General features: G+C 33.1%; 1 protein-coding gene across 1 annotated transcript in view; it reads left to right on the forward strand.

The window, feature by feature from the left end:
- Positions 1–20,539, forward strand: part of AHR (aryl hydrocarbon receptor) — a 50,198-nt gene that overhangs the window by 18,223 nt on the left and 11,436 nt on the right. Inside the window, exons 3-9 of the mRNA XM_025993183.2 lie at positions 8,463–8,566; positions 11,423–11,512; positions 13,158–13,281; positions 14,552–14,682; positions 16,094–16,296; positions 17,012–17,121; positions 17,985–18,126. Coding sequence (XP_025848968.1) covers positions 8,463–8,566; positions 11,423–11,512; positions 13,158–13,281; positions 14,552–14,682; positions 16,094–16,296; positions 17,012–17,121; positions 17,985–18,126 — 904 coding nt within the window. The remainder of the gene's footprint in view (positions 1–8,462; positions 8,567–11,422; positions 11,513–13,157; positions 13,282–14,551; positions 14,683–16,093; positions 16,297–17,011; positions 17,122–17,984; positions 18,127–20,539) is intronic.

Below are 20,539 nucleotides of genomic sequence, written 5' to 3' on the forward strand. Positions count from 1 at the left end.
TTGTCATTTCAATGAAATAATCATAGTACATACTACATCACTAAAATATAATTATTAACTGTGAGATCTTTTACATCTTCCATTATTATATGTAAGTCCTGGGTTATTCTTTGTGACATCTTTATAATTGGAGTAAATAAATTTAATCTGTGGAAAGGAAAATTTAGAAATAAGAAGGAGATGATTTTTGTCTAGGTTTCAGGAAGCCTGACAAAAGTGAGTTTGGGGATCTGAGTTTCTAATTCCGAACTCCTGCATTATGTAGCTGTCACAGGGAACAGTTTCTGGTTAGTTTAAAAACTAAGGAACGGGGTAGCCCCAGTGGCCCAGTGGTTTAGCGCCACCTTCAGCCTGGGGTATGATCCTGGAGATCCAGGATCAAGTCCCACATCGGGCTCCCAGCATGGAGCCTGCGTCTCCCTCTGCCTGTGTGTCTCTCTCTTTCTCTCTTTCTGTCTGTCATGAATAAATAAATAAAATTTAAAAAAAAAAACCTAAGGAACGTAGTTCTTGAACCATTTACACTCACTTAAAATAATCACCATTTTATAAAGTGTAGTAATATTTACATATTGGGATGTTCTAAATTCACAAAGGCTAAAAATGCTCTGAGAGGAGGATGACAACAGTTAATTTACATGATGGGATGATCTAACATTTATTCAACCTCAGTGTTGACCATAGATCTTTGTTAATTTTATTTTAAATTTTAAAAATATCCATGCTCTTTTCTTGGTCTTCCTTTTTTAGTTATTTAACAGCTCCCTTCCAGTTCATTAGGTTTTCAAAAGAGAGCTATTGTGTTTATTCATCTTCAGTTTGTGTGTTTCTCTAGATTTCGATCCTGTTTTGGTATCCGTGTAACACAGAACACTATCTTGAGAAGCACATATGCAAAGAATGAGCTTGAACAAGCAGAGAAATGAATTAAATAAAAAGCCCTTTTGAGCATTTAAGTTTTATAAAGTTTAATAGGTTTATATATGTGCTTTTCATTCATGGAATTTGTATGCTTAATTTCATCTGCATTGCTATAATTTTTAAGTTACTGAACACCAAGTAGTTTATAAACTTTCAGTATAACTCTATCACAGCAAATGTGATTTCTTAATTCTAGACATGTCTATAGTAGGATTATTAGCCCAAAATATGAACACATTTGAAATCATCATATGTATTGAGTTTCTTTTGTCTATGGTATTATCTACTTTATCGTAATTGAGCCATATTTTTTCCAGAATTCACATTCTAAAACGAAACTAATTATAACATTCATGATAGCTTCCATAACTAAAACTATAAAATTTAATGATTCTTTTAATTAAAAAAAAGATTTTATTTATTCATGAGAGACACAGAGAGAGGCAGAGACATAGGCAGAGGGAGAAGTAAGCTCCCTGAGTGGAGCCTGATACGGGACTCAATCCAGGACCCCGGGATCATGTTCTGAGCCAAAGGCAGATGCTCAACTACTGAGCTGCCCAGGGACCCCAACATTTTTCTGTTTTAAACTAAGATTGACCATGAACAGGTTCAGATGATCAAAAATTGATACCTTTAGTTTTCTTTTTTTTTTTTAAAGGAGGATTACCATTGAGGTAATATTAAAGCCAGCTAACTTACAGCATTTTTCCCCCTTTTCCACCCCAAGTAAGGATTTTAACTGTCTATAGTTAATTTGTTTGATTTTTTTGTGTGGCTTTGTTATCTGGTTAATGGAAATCTACATCTTCCTGTTACAGAATTTTAAAAAGTGTATTCACATAGAGTAGAGAATTAATCACTTTAAAGCCTGTAATGAAATGCAGTTATATTACCACTAATCATTTTATTTAATAATCAGGTTTATATGTTATTTTTAAATCATGCTCTTACAGCTTTTCTACTTTCGGATCAACCATTTTTAGTCAGTAGTTCAAATTCATTTATTTGTTCATAGCTGGAGATTTAGATTTTGGAGTCATTATAATATAGTGGGAATAATATTCTAAATCATGAAAGTGAATAAAATATTCCAGAGACCACATAGAATAAGAGGAGAAATACCAGAGATGAGATGTTTTAAGGATGAGCAGAGGTGGAGGAAAGCAAATCTGTATATATATGGAATATAGAACTCTTCTGAGGTGACAGTTTGCTTAAGGATGCCTTCATTTGGTGTTTCAAGTTCTTGAATTAGAGGGTCAAAAGAAGATTGCACGTGAAAGTATAAACTAAAATGAAATTAAAGTCCATACAGAAAAATCATAATATTACAGGAATAATATTATGGTCCTTGATTGTCCTTAGAGGCCAGAAAACCATTCAGGTGTTTGCAGTGGGAGGTTGAGAAAGGAAACAAGCAGTCACATTGAATCAATTTAGCCTAAAATTGTATTTAATTATTCTGGTTTCTTCTAGCCTTAAATTTTCTCATATGGTGTGAGGTGCCTTTTATGGTCAGTTTCACAGATATTCTTTTGTCAGCTGGATTCTTGATAGTATCCAGTGTTATGTGTCTGGTCTCTAAGTTAGGGAGGTTCCTCCTCTGTATTTTAGGATGGTGGAGGGAGATTGTCATCTAACAAAAGCACTGGTAGACAGGAGACAGACTAATCCTGTGGCCTTTGATATGACCTTTAACCTCACTGTTGCTCAGGGTCTTTATCTTCTCAGCATGGACAGTAAGAATGCTTGCTTGCCCCAGGTTTTAAGTTTGTGGTAGATTTACCCTAAAAATATGAGATGTGTGAAGTCAATTTTATAATTAAAATTGTTACATAAATTATAATTATTTCTTGTGGAATAGTGATATTTTACTTATTTTCATGGATGATTTTGTGGTCATTGTTCAATATGCATAGAGGCCTTTCAGACCAGGTATTCATATCATCTGACAATCTCTTGAATTCATTTTATGTTTTGATTTAGAGATGGAAATTTGCTAATAAATTTTTTAGCTTTATAGCATAATATATAATAATTTATTTCCCCATATTGTTTCATTTTTCAGAAGTGGCACACACTCAAATCTAGAAAATCTGTTCAGGGAAAGGTGACATGGCTTGCTTTGGTGAAGATATAAACAGGGCAGTGTGCTACTTGTTCTATTTGTATACATACAGTATTTTTGTTATTTTTTGTTTCATTCTTGAATTATGTGCTTCTTTTTTATCTTTATAAAATTGGCATTATTTCCTGAAGACATTCATATTAAGAGCACTCTTTAAGTAGAGGAATGATAATTTTAGAAAATAGTAAGGGAATGAGATCTGGAACATTTATAAGTTATTTCCAAAATTGTGAATTTCCAAAGTCACTGGTTCTTAAAATATGGCACCTGGTCCTCAGCATCACTTGGGAACTTGTTAGTAGTGCAAACTGTAAGCCCCCATCCTAAACCTCCTAAATCAGAAATTTTAGAGGGTGAAGTCCAGCAACTGGTATTAATAGGTATTAATAGCCATAGCTTTCCTGGTGATTCTAATGTCTGTGAAATTTTGAGAATCACTGCTCTACTTGATTAAATTCTGCTACAGAATGCAATTTGAATTCCACTCTTGTACGTGTGGAAAGCTCAGTGCAACTTATTCCCCACTGAAAAGGTAAACTAAGCTGCTGTTGGTTTTGCTAATTCAGAGACCTAATATAGTTACAATAGAATTGTGTATAAATGTAAAACTGGGAAAATGTTAAGCAGATATAGGTCTAACTTTTAAGGACTTATTCAGCTTTAAAATGATGTTTTTCAGATTTGCTAAAAAGAGAGTAAACTACCAGTTATGCAACCTGCATTCATTCATAAAGATACAGACTAACATTTGCTTTTTTAAAAACTGAATTTACTTTTATTCTGCCTTAGTGATTAGAAATTTCTAGGTAGAAAAAAAAAATCTGTCAGTATCATCAGAAACTACTGCGTAAACTGTGTAAACCTAATCTTTGTGTCCTGGAAATTGAGAATATAGTACAGTTTTCTTTAATTTCAGTTTCTTCCTTCTTCTGCCCAAAGGAACACTTCATTTACAAACACCAAAATCTTTGTGTTGAACTCTCTCTCTCTCTCTCTCTCTCTCTCTCTCTCACCCCCAGGTATTTAGAAGAACTCTCATTAGGTGCACTTAATATATTATTTGGAAATTATTTGTAAATACTGATCATACTAGACTAAGCTAGGGGTGTTTTCCTTATGTTCAAGAAATACTGCATTACCTAACCCTTTGTAACTTATAGAAGTTTATGTGGTTGAATTTTATAGTGATAGCTGTGCTGTCTTGTATGCTTATATCAATGTGAGAATGGAATTTAACTTTTTCTGCCAGAAGTAATAAAGGGGATGATAAATGTAATTATAAAATAAATTGAATTTATATCAACACAAGAAGATTTAAAAGTCTTATGCTTTTTCCTGGCAAGATATTTACCATGTCATCTTTCTGTTTAATTGCAAACTGCAGTAACATACAAAATATAGTTTACTACATGCCAGTATTTCTTCCTTGTGAATTTTTCTGTTGAACAATTTGGAGCATGTTTTTCAAAGAGGAAGTATTTGGCTTGTAGGGAGAAGTGGAAATCCAAGCTTAGATGTGTAAGGAAGGAAAGTGTCATATAGGAAACAGTTATGGTTAAATACTTGAGGGAGTAAGACTTGAATCACTTGGTAAAATGACTATTTGATAATATTCTGGTAATATTTATACTCTGGTTTCCTTCATCAATTAGATTAAATGCTTGTGTAATTCTTTCATTGATCTCAATGAGGAAATAGTTGAAATATTTCAGTGCTTTATTATCTTAATATTCCACAGACTGTTTAAACTCAGGTCTTTATATTTTGGAAGGTGTAGTATTCTTGCAGGTGGGGAGGATTTTAACAAATGTCTGTTTATTACAGCAAATGCTTCTCAAGTAGCAGAATTGGTTGTGACTTACTTTCTGATATTACATTTTGTTTCTATGAAGTGTCATATATTTAACTCCAGTGATGTAATGTTTCAAGTATCCTGTGCATCTGATTATGTGTATAATTTTTATAACTTACAGTTGTGAAGTACTTTCAAATTTTTGTTGTATAGGCATCATAGCAGTCCTGATACTCATTTTTTCGTGTCATCTTTTCATAATGATTTGAGGGTATATCAACTCAGTAGCATATAGCCCATTATTGCTGTCCTGGGCTGTAAATTATGTATTCCAGTTGTTACTAAGGTACCCTGCCTCTTATTTTAGCCCTAAAAATAATTTGTCTGCAGAAGTATCATTGTCCTCAAGTACAGGTGAAGTCCAACAGGTGGTTAATAATAGCTTGAACACTAGGGTCAGGCTATCTAGGTTTGACCTAGGCTCCACTACTTCAAACTCTGACCTGGAGACAGTTTCTTCATCTGAGTCTCAGTTTCATTGAAAGGACAAAATAATACCAGTCTGATAGGATATGATTATAAAGATTAATAAGATCTAATGTATAGAAACTTCTTGGTATATGGAATGTGTTCAGTAAGTATCACATATTATTATTAAGGAAGTTATTTAAGGCCACTTAAGTGGTAGGAACTACACTGGTGATAGTACTCCACATCATATTACTCTTCTGTTGCTGTCTAACCGAGACTAGAAATATATACGTGGAAGTGACTAGTATTAAGGTAGTTCTAGCAATTTTAAGAAGGGAGAGGTAGCGGGTATAAGGTCAGATAGAGGATAAACTTCGTGGAGGGGCAGAAATTGCCTAGTATGGGTCAAGAGGCTCAGACATAGACAAGATTTCTAAAAAGTCACATTAGTATATTTTTACAAAGAATGTGAAGGGAATTCATCTTTCCTAGACTCATCTTTGCACAGTATTTACTTAAATCCTTTACTAATTATTAACTTTAAACATAAGAGCAACAAATATTTTTAGAAGAACTCTCCATTGATCTTTCTTTAAAATGTGCCTGTTGCTTTTCCCTTACACATATTAAATATTTACCTCCCAGCATTTACAGTTGTAAGCATTGGTGTTGAAAAAGTTTCTTCTCTTTATTTTTTCTTTCAAGTTCCTGTAATACTTTAATTAAATCCCATTCTGCTACTTAATGTTTCTGACATTCTTTTCTAGTCATTTATTTTCCATAATTTATATTCCCAACTAAAGGCAGAGTCTGTTTGATGTCCATTTATGTTGGCCAGTATCCCCAATACAGGGTCAGAAACAAATCATAGATTATTCTGAGATGAATGATCTTGGTGGTCCAGTAACTCTAGCTGGAACTGACATCAATTCTATTAATTAGAAATTCATTTTAAAAGATTCCTAATAAGATAATTTAGACATTTCAAAATTTGATACTAGTAACATCTACCCATTTTTACAATTACTTTGCTGCTTTTTACAATGTGAGGGTTTTGTTGTTTTCTTTTTAATGGTGCATCTTACTGACATATGGTAACCCTTAAATGGTGCCTCATACTGGAGCTTTTAAAAAGTAAGAGAGTGTAGATAACCCTGACATTGTGAGCTTTTAATGCATTTAAACAAATTTGGCCATTAGAAAGCAAGCAGCAGCAGAATAGGAAGGGAGAAGAGACCTTTTTTCTCTTGTCTTTTTCAATGAGAAAGACGAAGCATTTCCTTTGGTCCTGATTAACTGTTAGATCAATTTATGTACCTCAATTTTTTTTTTTGCCCTAAGGAAATATGTTCTCTGGCCTTTTGAAATTGTTACAGAGGCCAAACTTTTGGCCTCTTTAAAAGCAGTATGTTTCAGGTTCTGCAAAGGCAAGAACTTGGCATAAGATTGCAGTGTGACACATGCACTGATTTACCAGAAAATATATTTCAGCATGAAAATGTGTTATGTGTGAAGCTTTACTCAAACTGAGAGAAAATCTGGTTATTAGTAAATCTAGTTTTCCACTGAGCCAGATTATCTTTGGCAGAATAGAAATCTAATGAAATAAGTCTTAAAAAGAATATTAAAGTCCGTGCTTTTTTTTTTTTTTTTAAGATTTTACTTATTTATTCGTGAGAGACACGGGGGGGAGTGGGGGGCAGAGACAGGCAGAGGGATAAGGAGGCTCCATGCAGGGAGCCCTACGTGGGACTCAAGGATCCGGGTCTCCAGGATCAGGCCCTAAACCACTAAGCCACTGGGGCTGCTCTCAAAGTCAATGTTATTTAATGATTTCTCGTATTTAAATATTGATGTTTAAAAACAGATCAGGAAATGGAAATACATTGTGATTGTATAAAAAAGGCTATACTTTTTAACAAACTAGCCTATAGGATCTGGGAAACACTGCTAATAAAGTTACCATTTATTGAACTTCTGAGCCAGGAACTTCACATATATTCTCATTATTCTTCACAATAACCGAGCAACATGGTTTTTTGTTTTTTGTTTTCAATTACCAGTTCACATTTTGGGACATAGGCTCAGAAAGCCTACACATTTAGTAAATGGCAAAGCTAAGATTTGAACTTCATTCTGTCACTTACCAATATTAAATGAAATGATATTTGAGAGTGCTTGGAAAAATTCTAAGTAAGTACACAATAGCTCTTACTACTCTTCAGTTGTGTTGCCTCCCAGACTATACAAGACACACACACACACACACACACACACACACACGAGAAAAAGAAGAGAGATGACAGAGAAGGAGAGAGAGTGTTATAACCTGCTACCTCCAGGAGTAAGCATCCTGCCATGGCATCAGACTTCCCCTTATATATATAATCCACAAGCAGTTAGAAGATAATAATGGAGAAGCCACTTTAAAAAAAGGAATATGTAGAAATAAACATAAAAGTTAATATGCAAATCTTTTTGTGAACAACTTCAAAATACTCTAGTGGGACAAAAAATACAGATTTGAACAAAAGGAAGAACATGTTCTTGGATAGAATGATTCAAAATCATAAAGTTGTTAATTCTTCGTGTGTTGATTTACAAATTTAACAAGACTGTAGTAACAATACTACTTGCTTTTTACTCTAAAGCTAGACAGAAGGATTCTAACCTTAATGGAAATATATTTCTTAATAAGGCTGATGGTTGATTCTCCCTCCTCACCATTATATGTTCACTGTTTAGGTATGTATATATTGATAGTAAAATCATTTTACAGGTCATGTTCTGAGGAACCTTATAAGTAAATGAATAAGAGTGGGGAGAGTTTTTATAGCAGCACTATGTAGTTCTTTAAAACTCTTAAGTTACATGCCAAAAATCCTATTGAGCTCATCACAAATTATTTTTAATACTTTATTGTTTTTTAATAAATTATTTATTGGTAATTAATTATTTTTAGCAATCTGTCCACTGATTTGGAAACCACTTATTGACAAAGGATTATACTTAGTCATTATAGTACTAGTGGACAGTATTTCACATTATGTCTCTGTTAGGTATATGGAGATTTTCCATTATAGCCCTTTGAAGTCACTTACTTGAAAAACTACTTACTATATCATTGCTTTTCCCTTTTCTGCATAGTTGCATTACAGTCCTCCCCAACTGACAGAAATGAAGTCCAGGAAAACTGTAGAACAAAATTCAGAGAAGGTCTGCATCTGCAAGAAGGAGAATTCTTATTACAGGTAAATTTTAGTAAATATAGTTTCTCATAATAAAGACATGGTAAATGAAAGATTAATGAATCAGTCTTTTAGTTACTCCAGTTTATTTAGAACTCACCCAGTATTTCATGTCACTTCATCTGAACTGCAATAGTGGTGTTGTGTTGCTAGTATGTGAAAAAATATAATTGTATCAAGTAGATTAGAAGTCTACTTAGCGATTTCCCTGTTGTATTTTTTTAACTAGAAAGAACTCCTAGATTATTTCAAAGGTTCTCATTTAAGACATTGAATTTACATATGCTTTTTCAGGGATATCACTTTATTAAAACAGTTAATTACATTTACTTAATAGTTCAATATTGTTCTTAAACTAAATTTCATTTTTCAATATGTTCTTATAACTGTATTGTCTCTTAGCTACATCATGTCGTATCAACATGCTAAAGATTTTTCTCAACAACTAGAAGCCCTAATTTTTGCTTTAGAACTCAGAGAGTTTTTAGATTTGTTTGTAAAACTTTTTTTTTTTTTTACTCTATTTTTTTGGAACTGATACGATGTTTAATTCTCATCTAAAATTCTCAGGTATTTATTTTGTTGAAAAAAAAAGATAGAATGAAGATGTGTGCTGTGCTATGTGCTATTACTATTATGTGATCATTTTCAATTCCATCCAGTGAACAGAGTGAAGAACTTAGTTTCCTTTTGTGACAGAAAGTAGCTGCAACTTTTACTAACTCCTTTAATTCATTCTGAAAATGTTTATGTGTAACTCAATAATTTTAACATTTTTTATTATTTTTGTAATTGTGAAAATTAACTTTTGCTCCCATTAGGTTAAACAAATTAAATGTATTCAAGCATGAGTCCTCTTCCTGGCCCTGGCTGAGGATCTTTATTTATATAATAGCTTCAAACATAAAGACTCCTTATTCAGGTCATAGGAAAACATTTTTATAATTGCTGCTTTATATGATTAAACACACACCTCGGGTTCTGGAGTAAAGTAATAAGGAAATCCTACATTTCAAGAGAAAATAAACAAATATGGAATGCTTAACATTTGATAAAGCAGTTTAAATTATGGGCCAATGATTTTTTTCCCTCCTAGAATATTTAGGCAAATTTTAAGCATATACTATGTCAAGGACAGAGAATAAAAATAATATTAATGCAAGACTAGTATTATTTTTTAATTTTCTGAAAATTGGAAACATTTAGGTATTTAAAATAAATGCATCTGGTACAAATTATGTTGGATATCACTTGTAAATTAGTTTCCAATAGGAAGCATCACATATCATATGATTTGCTAGGACCCAGTTGGCTGGATCTCTTCTGAAACAGATGATCAAGAACATTGTAGACATATGAAAATGGTGTATTTCATTACATACAGTTGTCATAATGACATCTAACTATACTTTCAGCATATGGTTATCAACCAAGTATCCCTAAGGCATAGAGAATGTTTCCAGAGATACAATATACTACTTGCTGTGACACTTTTAATGAGAAATCATTTCCTTTAGTTTTAACAAAGGAGATAAAGAAAATGTTACACCGTGTTTTATTACGAAAAATTTAAAATACTTTCAAGCTTAGCTTAAATTCATTAGTATTATATAAGGTATAAAAATAAAAATAAAAATGACTTTCTCGGGCAGCCCAGGTGGCTCAGCGGTTTCGTGCTGCCTTCAGGCCAGGGTGTGATCCTGGAGACCCCGGATTGAGTCCCATGTGGGGCTCCCTGCATGGAGCCTGCTTCTCCCTCTGCCTGTGTCTCTGCATCTCTTTCTCTCTCTGTGTGTGTGTTTTTCATGTATAATAAACAAAATCTTTTTTAAAAAATGACTTTCTCTGTCTTTTCATTATCCATCATTTATTTCAATCATTTTCATTTGTTTAATCATCTTCTGCCTGCTGCTATTTACTATCATGCCTATTAGAATCTGCAGCTTCATTTTTGAGTTAACAGAAGTTGAAACCATAAATAACATTATCAGTTGCAACTTATTTCTCTCATATTAAATAGTAAGTGAACCTCATCATGATTTTCAGATAAGTAGGGCAAATCTTTGTGACTAATACTAAAGAATAATAATCTCTTTCATTAATATGTAATTAACATACTCTGTTTGTTCACTAATAATTCAATATAAGTAATAACCTTCTTCCAAATAGTATTTAAGATCTTTTGAGAGATACATAAAATTGGCATGCATATATTCTTTTTAAAGGCTTTTTTGTTTTATTTTTGACAATTAACATTTGTCTAAAAGCTTGTGATACTGTATCTTAAATTATCTTTGTGCTTTCTGGCATAAGGAGTTTATTGGAAAGTACTAAATTCATTTCACTGTTTGAACAATCATGACTCTCCACAAAAGAAATGCATATCATCAATGGATACTCTTCTCTATAAAAAAGATAATTCAGAAGGAAAAAAATACAAAATTGGGTGTAACTGCTAACTGAAATTTAAGACTATTTAATTTTGAAGGTGTTATTAAACATTTCAGTTCCCGGTGGGTGCCACCACCATTCATTTGGGGGCACTCACCAGGTACTATAGCTATGATCTCTGAATACCCAAAGCATGAGGAAAAAGAAACCAGTTTTTTATTGAAGTTACTGTGATTGAACATTAAGTTTAGCTGTCAGCTTTTCCTTACCTAAATCAAAAGGTATAAATAGATTCTTTTCATTCGACAGTATATGGTATATCTGTGTTTATGAGATGTTATCATTTTAGCCATTTTAAAGAGAGATTTTTCAGCAATAAAAGTGACAACCGTAACTGAAGTCAGTATTTATGAGTGGCAATATTGTTATTTAGTCACATTACTAATTTGATAATCTTTTTCCTTGTAGGCTCTGAATGGCTTTGTGCTGGTTGTCACCACAGATGCTTTGGTCTTTTATGCTTCTTCTACCATACAAGATTACCTAGGGTTTCAGCAGGTAAGTATATTTTTCTCAAGCCATGTAAAAAAATTTTTTTTTGGAGAATTAACTCTACTTTTTATGTATCATATGCTTTAGGCATAAAAGATAATTTGTATATATAAAATATCAATCAAAATATTCTTTAAAATAAAAATATATTTTTAGCTAAAATTTTTATACTATTAATAATTTACTACATTACAATTTTCTTAAATGTTTATGAGATTCATACATATTGTGTTTCATCTTACACTTATTAAAGACTCTTATATATAAGAAACATTCAGGTTAGGGGCAGATACACTTTGGATGGGGGGCAGACAAGGGAATATTTGCCATCCCATTAGTTATGGATACCGGAGGGCATACGGCAACTGTGAAGTGAATGGAGTGATATGTAAAGGTACAGGCAAAGTATCATGGCTTAAACCTTTAATTCTGTCTTAAGCTGATAATGGAAACTTTCCTGAAGGAAATGGTATTTAAGCTAACAAAGAAAGCATAAGATTCAGGTGGGTGGGCAGTTGTAGAGAGAACACAGGAAAGAAAAGGTAGAACTATGTTAAGCAGTAGTAGACCAGAAGTACTTTAAGAGATGAACATGTTTGGTTTGTTTAGTGTCATTGAATAAATGGTGCATAAATGGAGTGGTGATTGTCATATTTGAGGGACAAAAATATTTGGTATAATTTGAGAACAGTTTGTAAATACCCTTGAATGTTAGCTATTCTTATGTGCCAGCATTTCTTAAATTCTAAAATGTGTAGGACTCACTTAAACTTCATGTAAAACTCGAAAATCTTTGGGCCTTACTTCCAGATAATCTGATTCAGTTTGGGTCAGAGTGGGGCCTATCAGTTTGCATTTCTCACAAGCTCACAGGTGATGCCAAGGCTGCTGGTTGGAATAGCAGCATCTACAGTGTTATATAGACTGAAATTTAAACTATGTTGTATACACGATAGAAACCACCAAAAGTCTTTAGTTTTTGTTAAGGGACTGTGTATGCTGCAGTCTGTGTTTCAGGTGAGAACTCTGGCAATTGGAGAATAGATGGCATTAAGATGGTTTAATGCTAGATTAAGTACACAGGGAGGTTTAAGTGTAGATAGCTAAACTCGATAGATAGTGGAATCTGGCCCTCCCACAAAGCCTGACTTACTGAGAGGCAAGAGGTAGAGGAAGGAATCTAAGCTGGTAAAAGCACGATCCTTTACTCTTCTAGAAGTAAAAGTTTAATATAAAGAAAATCATTAGAGGACAGTGAAAGAAATACATAATACTTTTAAGCGTTAGAGAAGTCTAAGACGACTAGATTTTCAGACAAGGTTTTGTGAAAGAAGTAGGATTTAAAAGATCAGTAAATTTAAAATGAGAAGAACTGAATGTGTTGCAATTAAGGAATGAGATGATGACTTAGAGACTGAAAAGCATTCAAGTAGGGAAGTGATGGTAGTTAAATTTGGCTGACTGGTTACAGTGTTCTGCTCACTCTAGCTTTTCCTATCTTGGATGACTAGAGAGTTTTGCAACAATCTGACATACATTTGTCACCACTGACAAGCACTCAGTAATCTAGCTACGTTTTGATATTAATTTAGTAAACCACGTTTTTTAAATCAGTACTTTAAAAAAGTCTCCTTGTATCTTTTTTCTTTAGTCTGATGTCATACATCAGAGTGTATATGAACTTATTCATACTGAAGACCGAGGTGAATTTCAGCGTCAGCTACACTGGACATTAAACCCTTCACAGTGTACAGACTCTGGACAAGGAGTTGATGGTAAGAATGTTTGCCAAAAGACAGTATGGTGATTTCTTGATACAGTTCTCTGAAAGGAGGCCAGAACCTCTGGGAGATGTATAACTCTACGGTAAAGGTTGGAAAGAAGTAGGAAGACATTAGTCTGTGGTTGTAGGCTCCAGCCAGATAACAAAGAGCTTGGTAGCCTAAGGAATATTTTGACAAATTATTGATGAATTTCAAGCAAGAAAGTGTTACCATACTCAGTAATATATTTTAAATTTTTTCTTAAAAAAAATATTTATTTATTTATTTATTTATTTATTTAATTGATTGATTGATTGTGCATGGGTGGGGGAAGTGACTGAGGGAGAGAGAGAGAAGCTGACTCCTTGCTGAGCACAGTCTCATATTTAGGGCTTGGTCCACACCCTGAGACCACGACCTGAACCACAATAACAGCTTGATGCTTAACTGAGCCACCCAGACGCCCCTCTCAGTAATATATTTTATAAAAATCACATATAATATTTTGAGAGACTGGAAGGAATGTGTAAGGTTGATACTCAAGTATGTATAAATTGTTCTGTCTATCGAATGGACCAAATAAAAAGCAAATTAGAATATGCAAGTATAAAAAAACTTTTCGGAATCCCTGGGTGGCTCAGCAGTTTAACAACTGCCTTTGGCCTGGAGCATGATCCTGGAGTCACAGGAGTGAGTCCCACATTGGGCTCCCTGTGTGGAGCCTGCTTCTCCCTCTGCCTGTGTCTCGGCCTCTCTCTCTCTCATGAATAAATAAATAAAATCTTAAAAAAAAAAACTTTTCCCTCTGCAGTGCTTTTAGAAGTCTAGGAAAGTGGGCAGCCCGGGTGGCTCAGCGGTTTAGCGCTGCCCTCAGCCCAGGGTGTGATCCTGGAGACCCGGGATCGAGTCCCACGTCAGGCTCCCTGCCTGGAGCCTGCTTCTCCCTCTGCCTATGTCTCTGCCTCTCTCTCTCTCTCTGTGTCTCTCATGGATAAATAAATAAAATCTTAAAAAAAAAGTCTACGAAAAGTGTTAAGAAGATAAAAGGCATTGGAAAATATATTTTTGACAATAGAAATAAAAAAAAACTGAGTAAAGTTCTATGTAGTAAGAGTGATATTCTGTGCATTTTAGTTTCTTTTTATTAGCTACTCTTCTGAAAATGATTCTTTTTTGTATCAGAACAGAATCCAATTTAGAAATTAATGCAAATTTCAGCTCTCCAAACACTTGATTGTACAGCAAAATGAGGCGTAAATTCGTGCTGCTATTATTTCTACAGATGCTAATGGGCTGCCACAGCCAGTAGTCTGTTATAACCCAGACCAGCTTCCTCCAGAAAACTCTTCCTTAATGGAAAGGAGCTTCGTGTGCCGACTAAGGTGTCTGCTGGATAATTCGTCCGGTTTTCTGGTAAGATGCAAAGTATTATGATACTGGCAATTCCTATTAAGTTTCAGAAAGCAAAAAAAAAAAAAAAAGACAACTGAAACTACTTTCTTTGGTTAGATTTGAGTTTGATATTTAAAACTCCTTTAAGAAATAACTTCATGAAGGAAAGTAACTAAAAAATTACTTTTTTCAGATTTTAGTATCTTCCATAACTCAAAATCTTAATCTTTTAGGATGTAGTGACAAAGACTGAGTGAAATATTATAGAACCTTGATCTTGCCTATTTTTAGGATTTCATAATATGTAAGACAGAGAACTTTGTAGCCCTTTTTTAGGAGCAAAATGCTTACCCTCTTTGGATTTAATCCTTGCCAGCCAGAAATATTATCATAGCTTTTTCTACACAACTACAGTAACTGCTATCTAAAAATGGTTGTATATTCGTGATTGCAGAATTGTCATGTGGTATGAGCTGCCATTGTGTAGCTTGAGCACCTGAACAAGATAATCAGGGAGCAAGCAGGTTTAGCAGGATACTCAGAGTGAAAGGAGTCTTTGTCCTTAAGATAGTGCACTCCACTGGGTACAGAAGAGAATATAAAGCATGATACATATTACTTTTGTGAATTATCAGGACTTTGAAATAGATAATAAAATCTTAAATATTAGCAGTTATTTTTGTTGATGTGTTTATTTGTGAAGGTAATTTTGCTGACCCACAGTTAGAATTGTGCTTTGAGGTAGTTTTCTTAGTACTGATGATCAATTAATATGTATTTCTGAGATAGAATTTGTATACTTGGGTCTTTTCTTCCTTGTGTTGCTGTCATATACTGAGGTCAGAATCATTGCTCAGCCTGGTTAATACACTTCTAAGCAACTAAATTGATCATTTTCACATTTAAGTTTCTTTGTTTCCTGTCTTCTAAAAGTGCCCTTTATTGTTAGTAGAATTCTACATTCTTTAAATGATTTGATTATTCATTCTAGCATCTTAATAAAATTGCATTTTATCTCTATATGAAAGATTACCATAGGTTATGAAATAGTGAGCTATGGACTATAGCTTATCTGTATTTGAAAATTAGTATGTACTTGATGACTTTATTACCATTCATTGAGGAAATATGTACTGAATGCCATGGTGAGGGGAAGGAAGGTATTAATAACAGGGCAATTGTGAGCTCAGAGAAAGATACAGATAATTTTGTTGTGACAGCTCCCTTGTCAGCCCTTTTAGGATAGTGTTTGTACTACCTGTAGGGATAGTTGTTAATGGGCTTCCTGTGAAGAAAAGAATGAAAATAGCATGAGTCAGCCTCATGAACTTTTGTGGAATTTTCAAGACTACTGGAAATGGCCATGATTGAGCTTTTTGAAATGAACAATTTTTAAGCATTAATTTTAATGAACTGGTTTCGGTTTTCTAAGGCAATGAATTTCCAAGGGAGGTTAAAGTATCTTCATGGACAGAACAAGAAAGGGAAAGATGGTTCAGTACTGCCACCTCAGTTGGCTTTGTTTGCAATAGCTACTCCACTTCAGCCACCATCCATCCTTGAGATCCGAACCAAAAATTTCATCTTTAGAACCAAACACAAACTAGACTTTACACCTACTGCTTGTGATGCCAAGTAAGTAAAACTTTTTCAGTTTTGTTTCATTAAATATATATTTTGTTGCAGTAAATCTCTTAGCATATGAAACATAGAGTGTACCTTGTAATGTTTATTATTATATGAGCGATTATTTCATACTCTTTCACTATCGCCTCTTAAAGTAATTTCATCAGGCTCACAGATCATCTTAAAATTTTTTTACAATACTTATCACAATTTATGTATCATAAAGATGACTTGCTTATTTTAGTAATAAGATTCAGTATTCTGATGACATTTATTGTTGGTTTATTTTATATTTTTAACACATACAAACTTTGATTTTTAGCTTTAGAAGTTTAATAACTTCCAGAAAATTATGAAGTGGATTTGATATTAGCATTCTTATCATATCAAAATGTAAAATTGTTTTTCTTGTAACTATGGGATTGCAGACAGGTTTGAAAAACTTTGTCCCTCAAATGGAGCATTCTGACATTTTTATTACAGATTCTTTTTTATGTATGTAACTCTGTTAGATTTGTCTTCCACGCTAATTTTCATGTTCTTTGTTCAAGAGATGAAAATCATCTAAAACTTAAATTAACAGTCATAAAAAGAAGAAAGCAGTTACATGAATGTGGTTAATTGATTGTTTCTACCTGCTACTGTTAAATTCTGAATGTCAAGGAAGACACAATGCAGAAAAGAGCATATAACTAATTTCTTATTTTACCTTTTTTTTAAACAGAGGAAAACTTGTTTTAGGCTATACTGAAGCAGAGTTGTGCATGAGGGGATCGGGATACCAATTTATTCATGCTGCTGATATGCTTTATTGTGCTGAGTACCATATACGGAGTAAGTTGTATTTCCTTGTATGCATGCCTGAAAAGTGGCATACATTCTGGTACATATTTCAGATTATTACATAATGTATTTAAGGTAACTATTTGAATAAACTTACACTTAGTGTCATATCATTATGATTGCCCTGAATTACACTCTATTCTAAAGTGCTCTATAGCTGCCACACAAAAATATAATAGCTTAATTACTAGGAAAATGACCATTTGTCCAACATTTTATTTAATTTTTAATAGCATTTTAAATGGTATCAATTTATAAATCTATTAATATATATTAACATTTTATTACACAATTTTTATTATTTTTATTTTATTTTTTTTAATCATTTATGATAGTCACAGAGAGAGAGAGAGAGAGAGAGAGAGGCAGAGACATAGGCAGAGGGAGAAGCAGGCTCCATGCACCGGGAGCCTGATGTGGGATTCGATCCTGGGTCTCCGGGATCGCGCCCTGGGCCAAAGGCAAGCGCCAAACCACTGTGCCACCCAGGGATCCCAATTACACAATTTTTAAACATAAATGATAGAAATGTTCCCCTTTTAAAATGAATATAATTTTTATCTTTTTGTTTTCCCCAAAATGTATACTCTGTAGTTTCATGTATTACCAGGATTTTCTGACCTATCTTCCCTTTAACCTACTAAATAATAAGTTTAGGCTGAAATAGAAAAAAACAACTTTGAACAACTGTTTCTATGCATTTTAATAAATTGTGTTTAAAAGTTGTCAAGACATTTATCATATTTTATGATCAGTTTTTCGATGTATCGAAAAATATGTTAGAGGGGCTTTGTTTCAGAGATTTTCTTTAGTATGTTGATTTTGGGTTTGATAATTTTTGTATTTTATTTTAGTGATTAAGACAGGAGAGAGTGGCATGATAGTATTCAGGCTCCTTACCAAAGACAATCGATGGACCTGGGTTCAGTCTAATGCACGTTTAGTGTATAAAAATGGAAGACCAGATTATATCATCGCAACTCAGAGACCTCTAACGTAAGTACAAAGACAAAAATGTCTCATATTTTAATTTTTTAAAATGACACTGCTTATAAATCCTCTTACATGAAAACTTCCAAATAAATCCTATGAGAGTTTTCTCTGGAAATAAAAGTTGAAAAGATAATATGTATAGAAAGAAGGCATAAGTGAAGGACATTGAGAAGATAGAATTAACAAACTTTACTGAACAACTAAACTTATAGAACTACAGAAGAGAATTAACAATGAAAACTCCAGGGTTTTATTGTGGTATATGAAGATGAAAAGTAATACCATTTGTAAAATAAAATAAATATAGAAGAATGCTGTGTTTAGTATATTTTCTAAGCAGGCAGTGGTTTTTAGGTTTCTTACATATTCTGTAAATGAGTATTTTGTCAAATACTGTATTGCAAATATTTTCTCCACTCTGGAGAGCTGATATTTCTGTGTGCTTTGTATTAAGGATCAATGTCTATATTCCTTTATGTGTATATCCAAGTGACCAGTAACATTTATTGAAAAGACCATCTTAAAAAAAAAAAAAAAAAAAAGAAAAGAAAAGGCCATCTTATCCCCCCTGCACTGAATTTTAATTAGGGGATTTGCTCCCTATCTCTTACTCTAGTTGTCTATTTTCACACCAACCACACATTGTCCATTGCTCAATCTTTATAATAAATCTTGATCTCTGAGTGTATGCTCTCCATCATGTTTGTTGAGTTTTTTTGTTGTTTTCCTTTAAGACTGTCCTCTGTTCTTTTTATTTCCATATATACTTTAGAAATCAGTTGTCAGTTTCCACCAGAGTATCTGTTGGGATTTTGAATGGAATTACATTGAAACCATAGCTTATTTTGGGAGAATTAACGTCTTTATAATATTGTTCCAACCGTGAACATGGTGAATAAATGTATGTACGTGGGCATATGGGTACATGGGTATGTACCTGTCTTTGTTTGAATAATGGGTTGTATTTTTCTTACCCAAGTCTTATATTTTTTTCTTAATTTTATTTCTAGATACTTGAACCTTTGCAATGGTATTCTAAATGGTGTGTATGTGTAGCAATTTCTTTTTTTTTTTAAGATTTTATTTATTTATTCATGAAAGACACAGAGAAAGAGAGGCAGAGACCTCTCTCAGGTCTCTGAGAGGCAGAGGAGGAAGCAGGCTCTGTGTGGGAAGCCTGATGTGGGACTTGATCCCAGAATTCTGGGATCACCCCCCAAGCCAAAGGCAGACGCTCGACCGCTGAGCCACCCAGGCGTCCCTGTATAGCAATTTCTAATTGTTGGTTATTTTTGTTTATTTTATTTTATTTTATTTTATTTTATTTTATTTTATTTTATTTTATTTTATTTTATTTTATTTTTTTATTTTATTTTATTTTATTTTTTTATTTTATTTATTTCATTTCATTTCATTGTTGTTTTTAATACTGTCTTGTATTCAGTGACCTTACTATAATCCACTTTTTCTCAAAAGTTGTCTGGATTATTCAATATTTTCTAATACATACCATGTATGTAATTTTTGTCTTTTTAATCTTTAGATATTTATTATTTTAAAAAAATTCCTTTATTGCACTGGTTAGGTCCTCCATAAAATGTAAAAGAAATAATGATACTGGGACGCCTGGGTGACTCAGAGGTTGAGTGTCTGCCTCTGGCTCGGGGCATGATCCCAGGATCCAGGATCTAGTCCCACATCGGGCTCCCTGTGAGGAGTCAGCTTCTCCTTCTGCCTATGTCTCTGCCTCTCTCTCTATGTCTCTCATGAATGAATAAATAAATCTTTAAAAACAAAAAAAGAGATAATGATATCAGGTTTCATTTTTGTCTTCTTTCCAGTCTAAGGGGGAAACTCTTTAGTATTTTACTGTAGAGTATGATGTTTGTGGTAGTGTATTCTTTTGTTATTTATATATACATATATATATTTTTTTTAATTTAAAAGCTTCCTTTCTCTCTAGTTTACTAAATATTATCATCATGAATGACATTGAATTTTATTAAATACTTCCTCTGGATTCATAGACATGATGATGATTTTTCTCTTTTATGCTCTATTGTCTTTTTTCATTGTAAGATCTATAGTGATTAAGAAACATTTCCTGATATTAGAAATTTGCCCCCTCTCTTTTATTATTGCTAGAAGGCCATTAGTTTTTTTTTTTTTTTCCATTAGTTTTTTTAGTCTTTTCAAGGATCCAACTTTTGTTGATTTTCCCTATTGTATGTTTGTTTTCTATTTCACTTTGTCTGCTTATTATTTTCTTCCTTCTAATCTCTTGGGTATAATTTGATATTTTTCCAACCTTTTCTTTAAGCTATTAGTTTCCTTTTAAGTACAACTTCAACTACAGTCCTAATGTTTTGACAGGTTTTGTTTTTTTCTATTCATGATTTGTTTAGAAATATAGTGG

This window comes from Vulpes vulpes, chromosome 7 (genome assembly GCF_048418805.1).
Source record: "Vulpes vulpes isolate BD-2025 chromosome 7, VulVul3, whole genome shotgun sequence".
In the NCBI taxonomy this organism is placed as follows: domain Eukaryota; kingdom Metazoa; phylum Chordata; class Mammalia; order Carnivora; family Canidae; genus Vulpes; species Vulpes vulpes.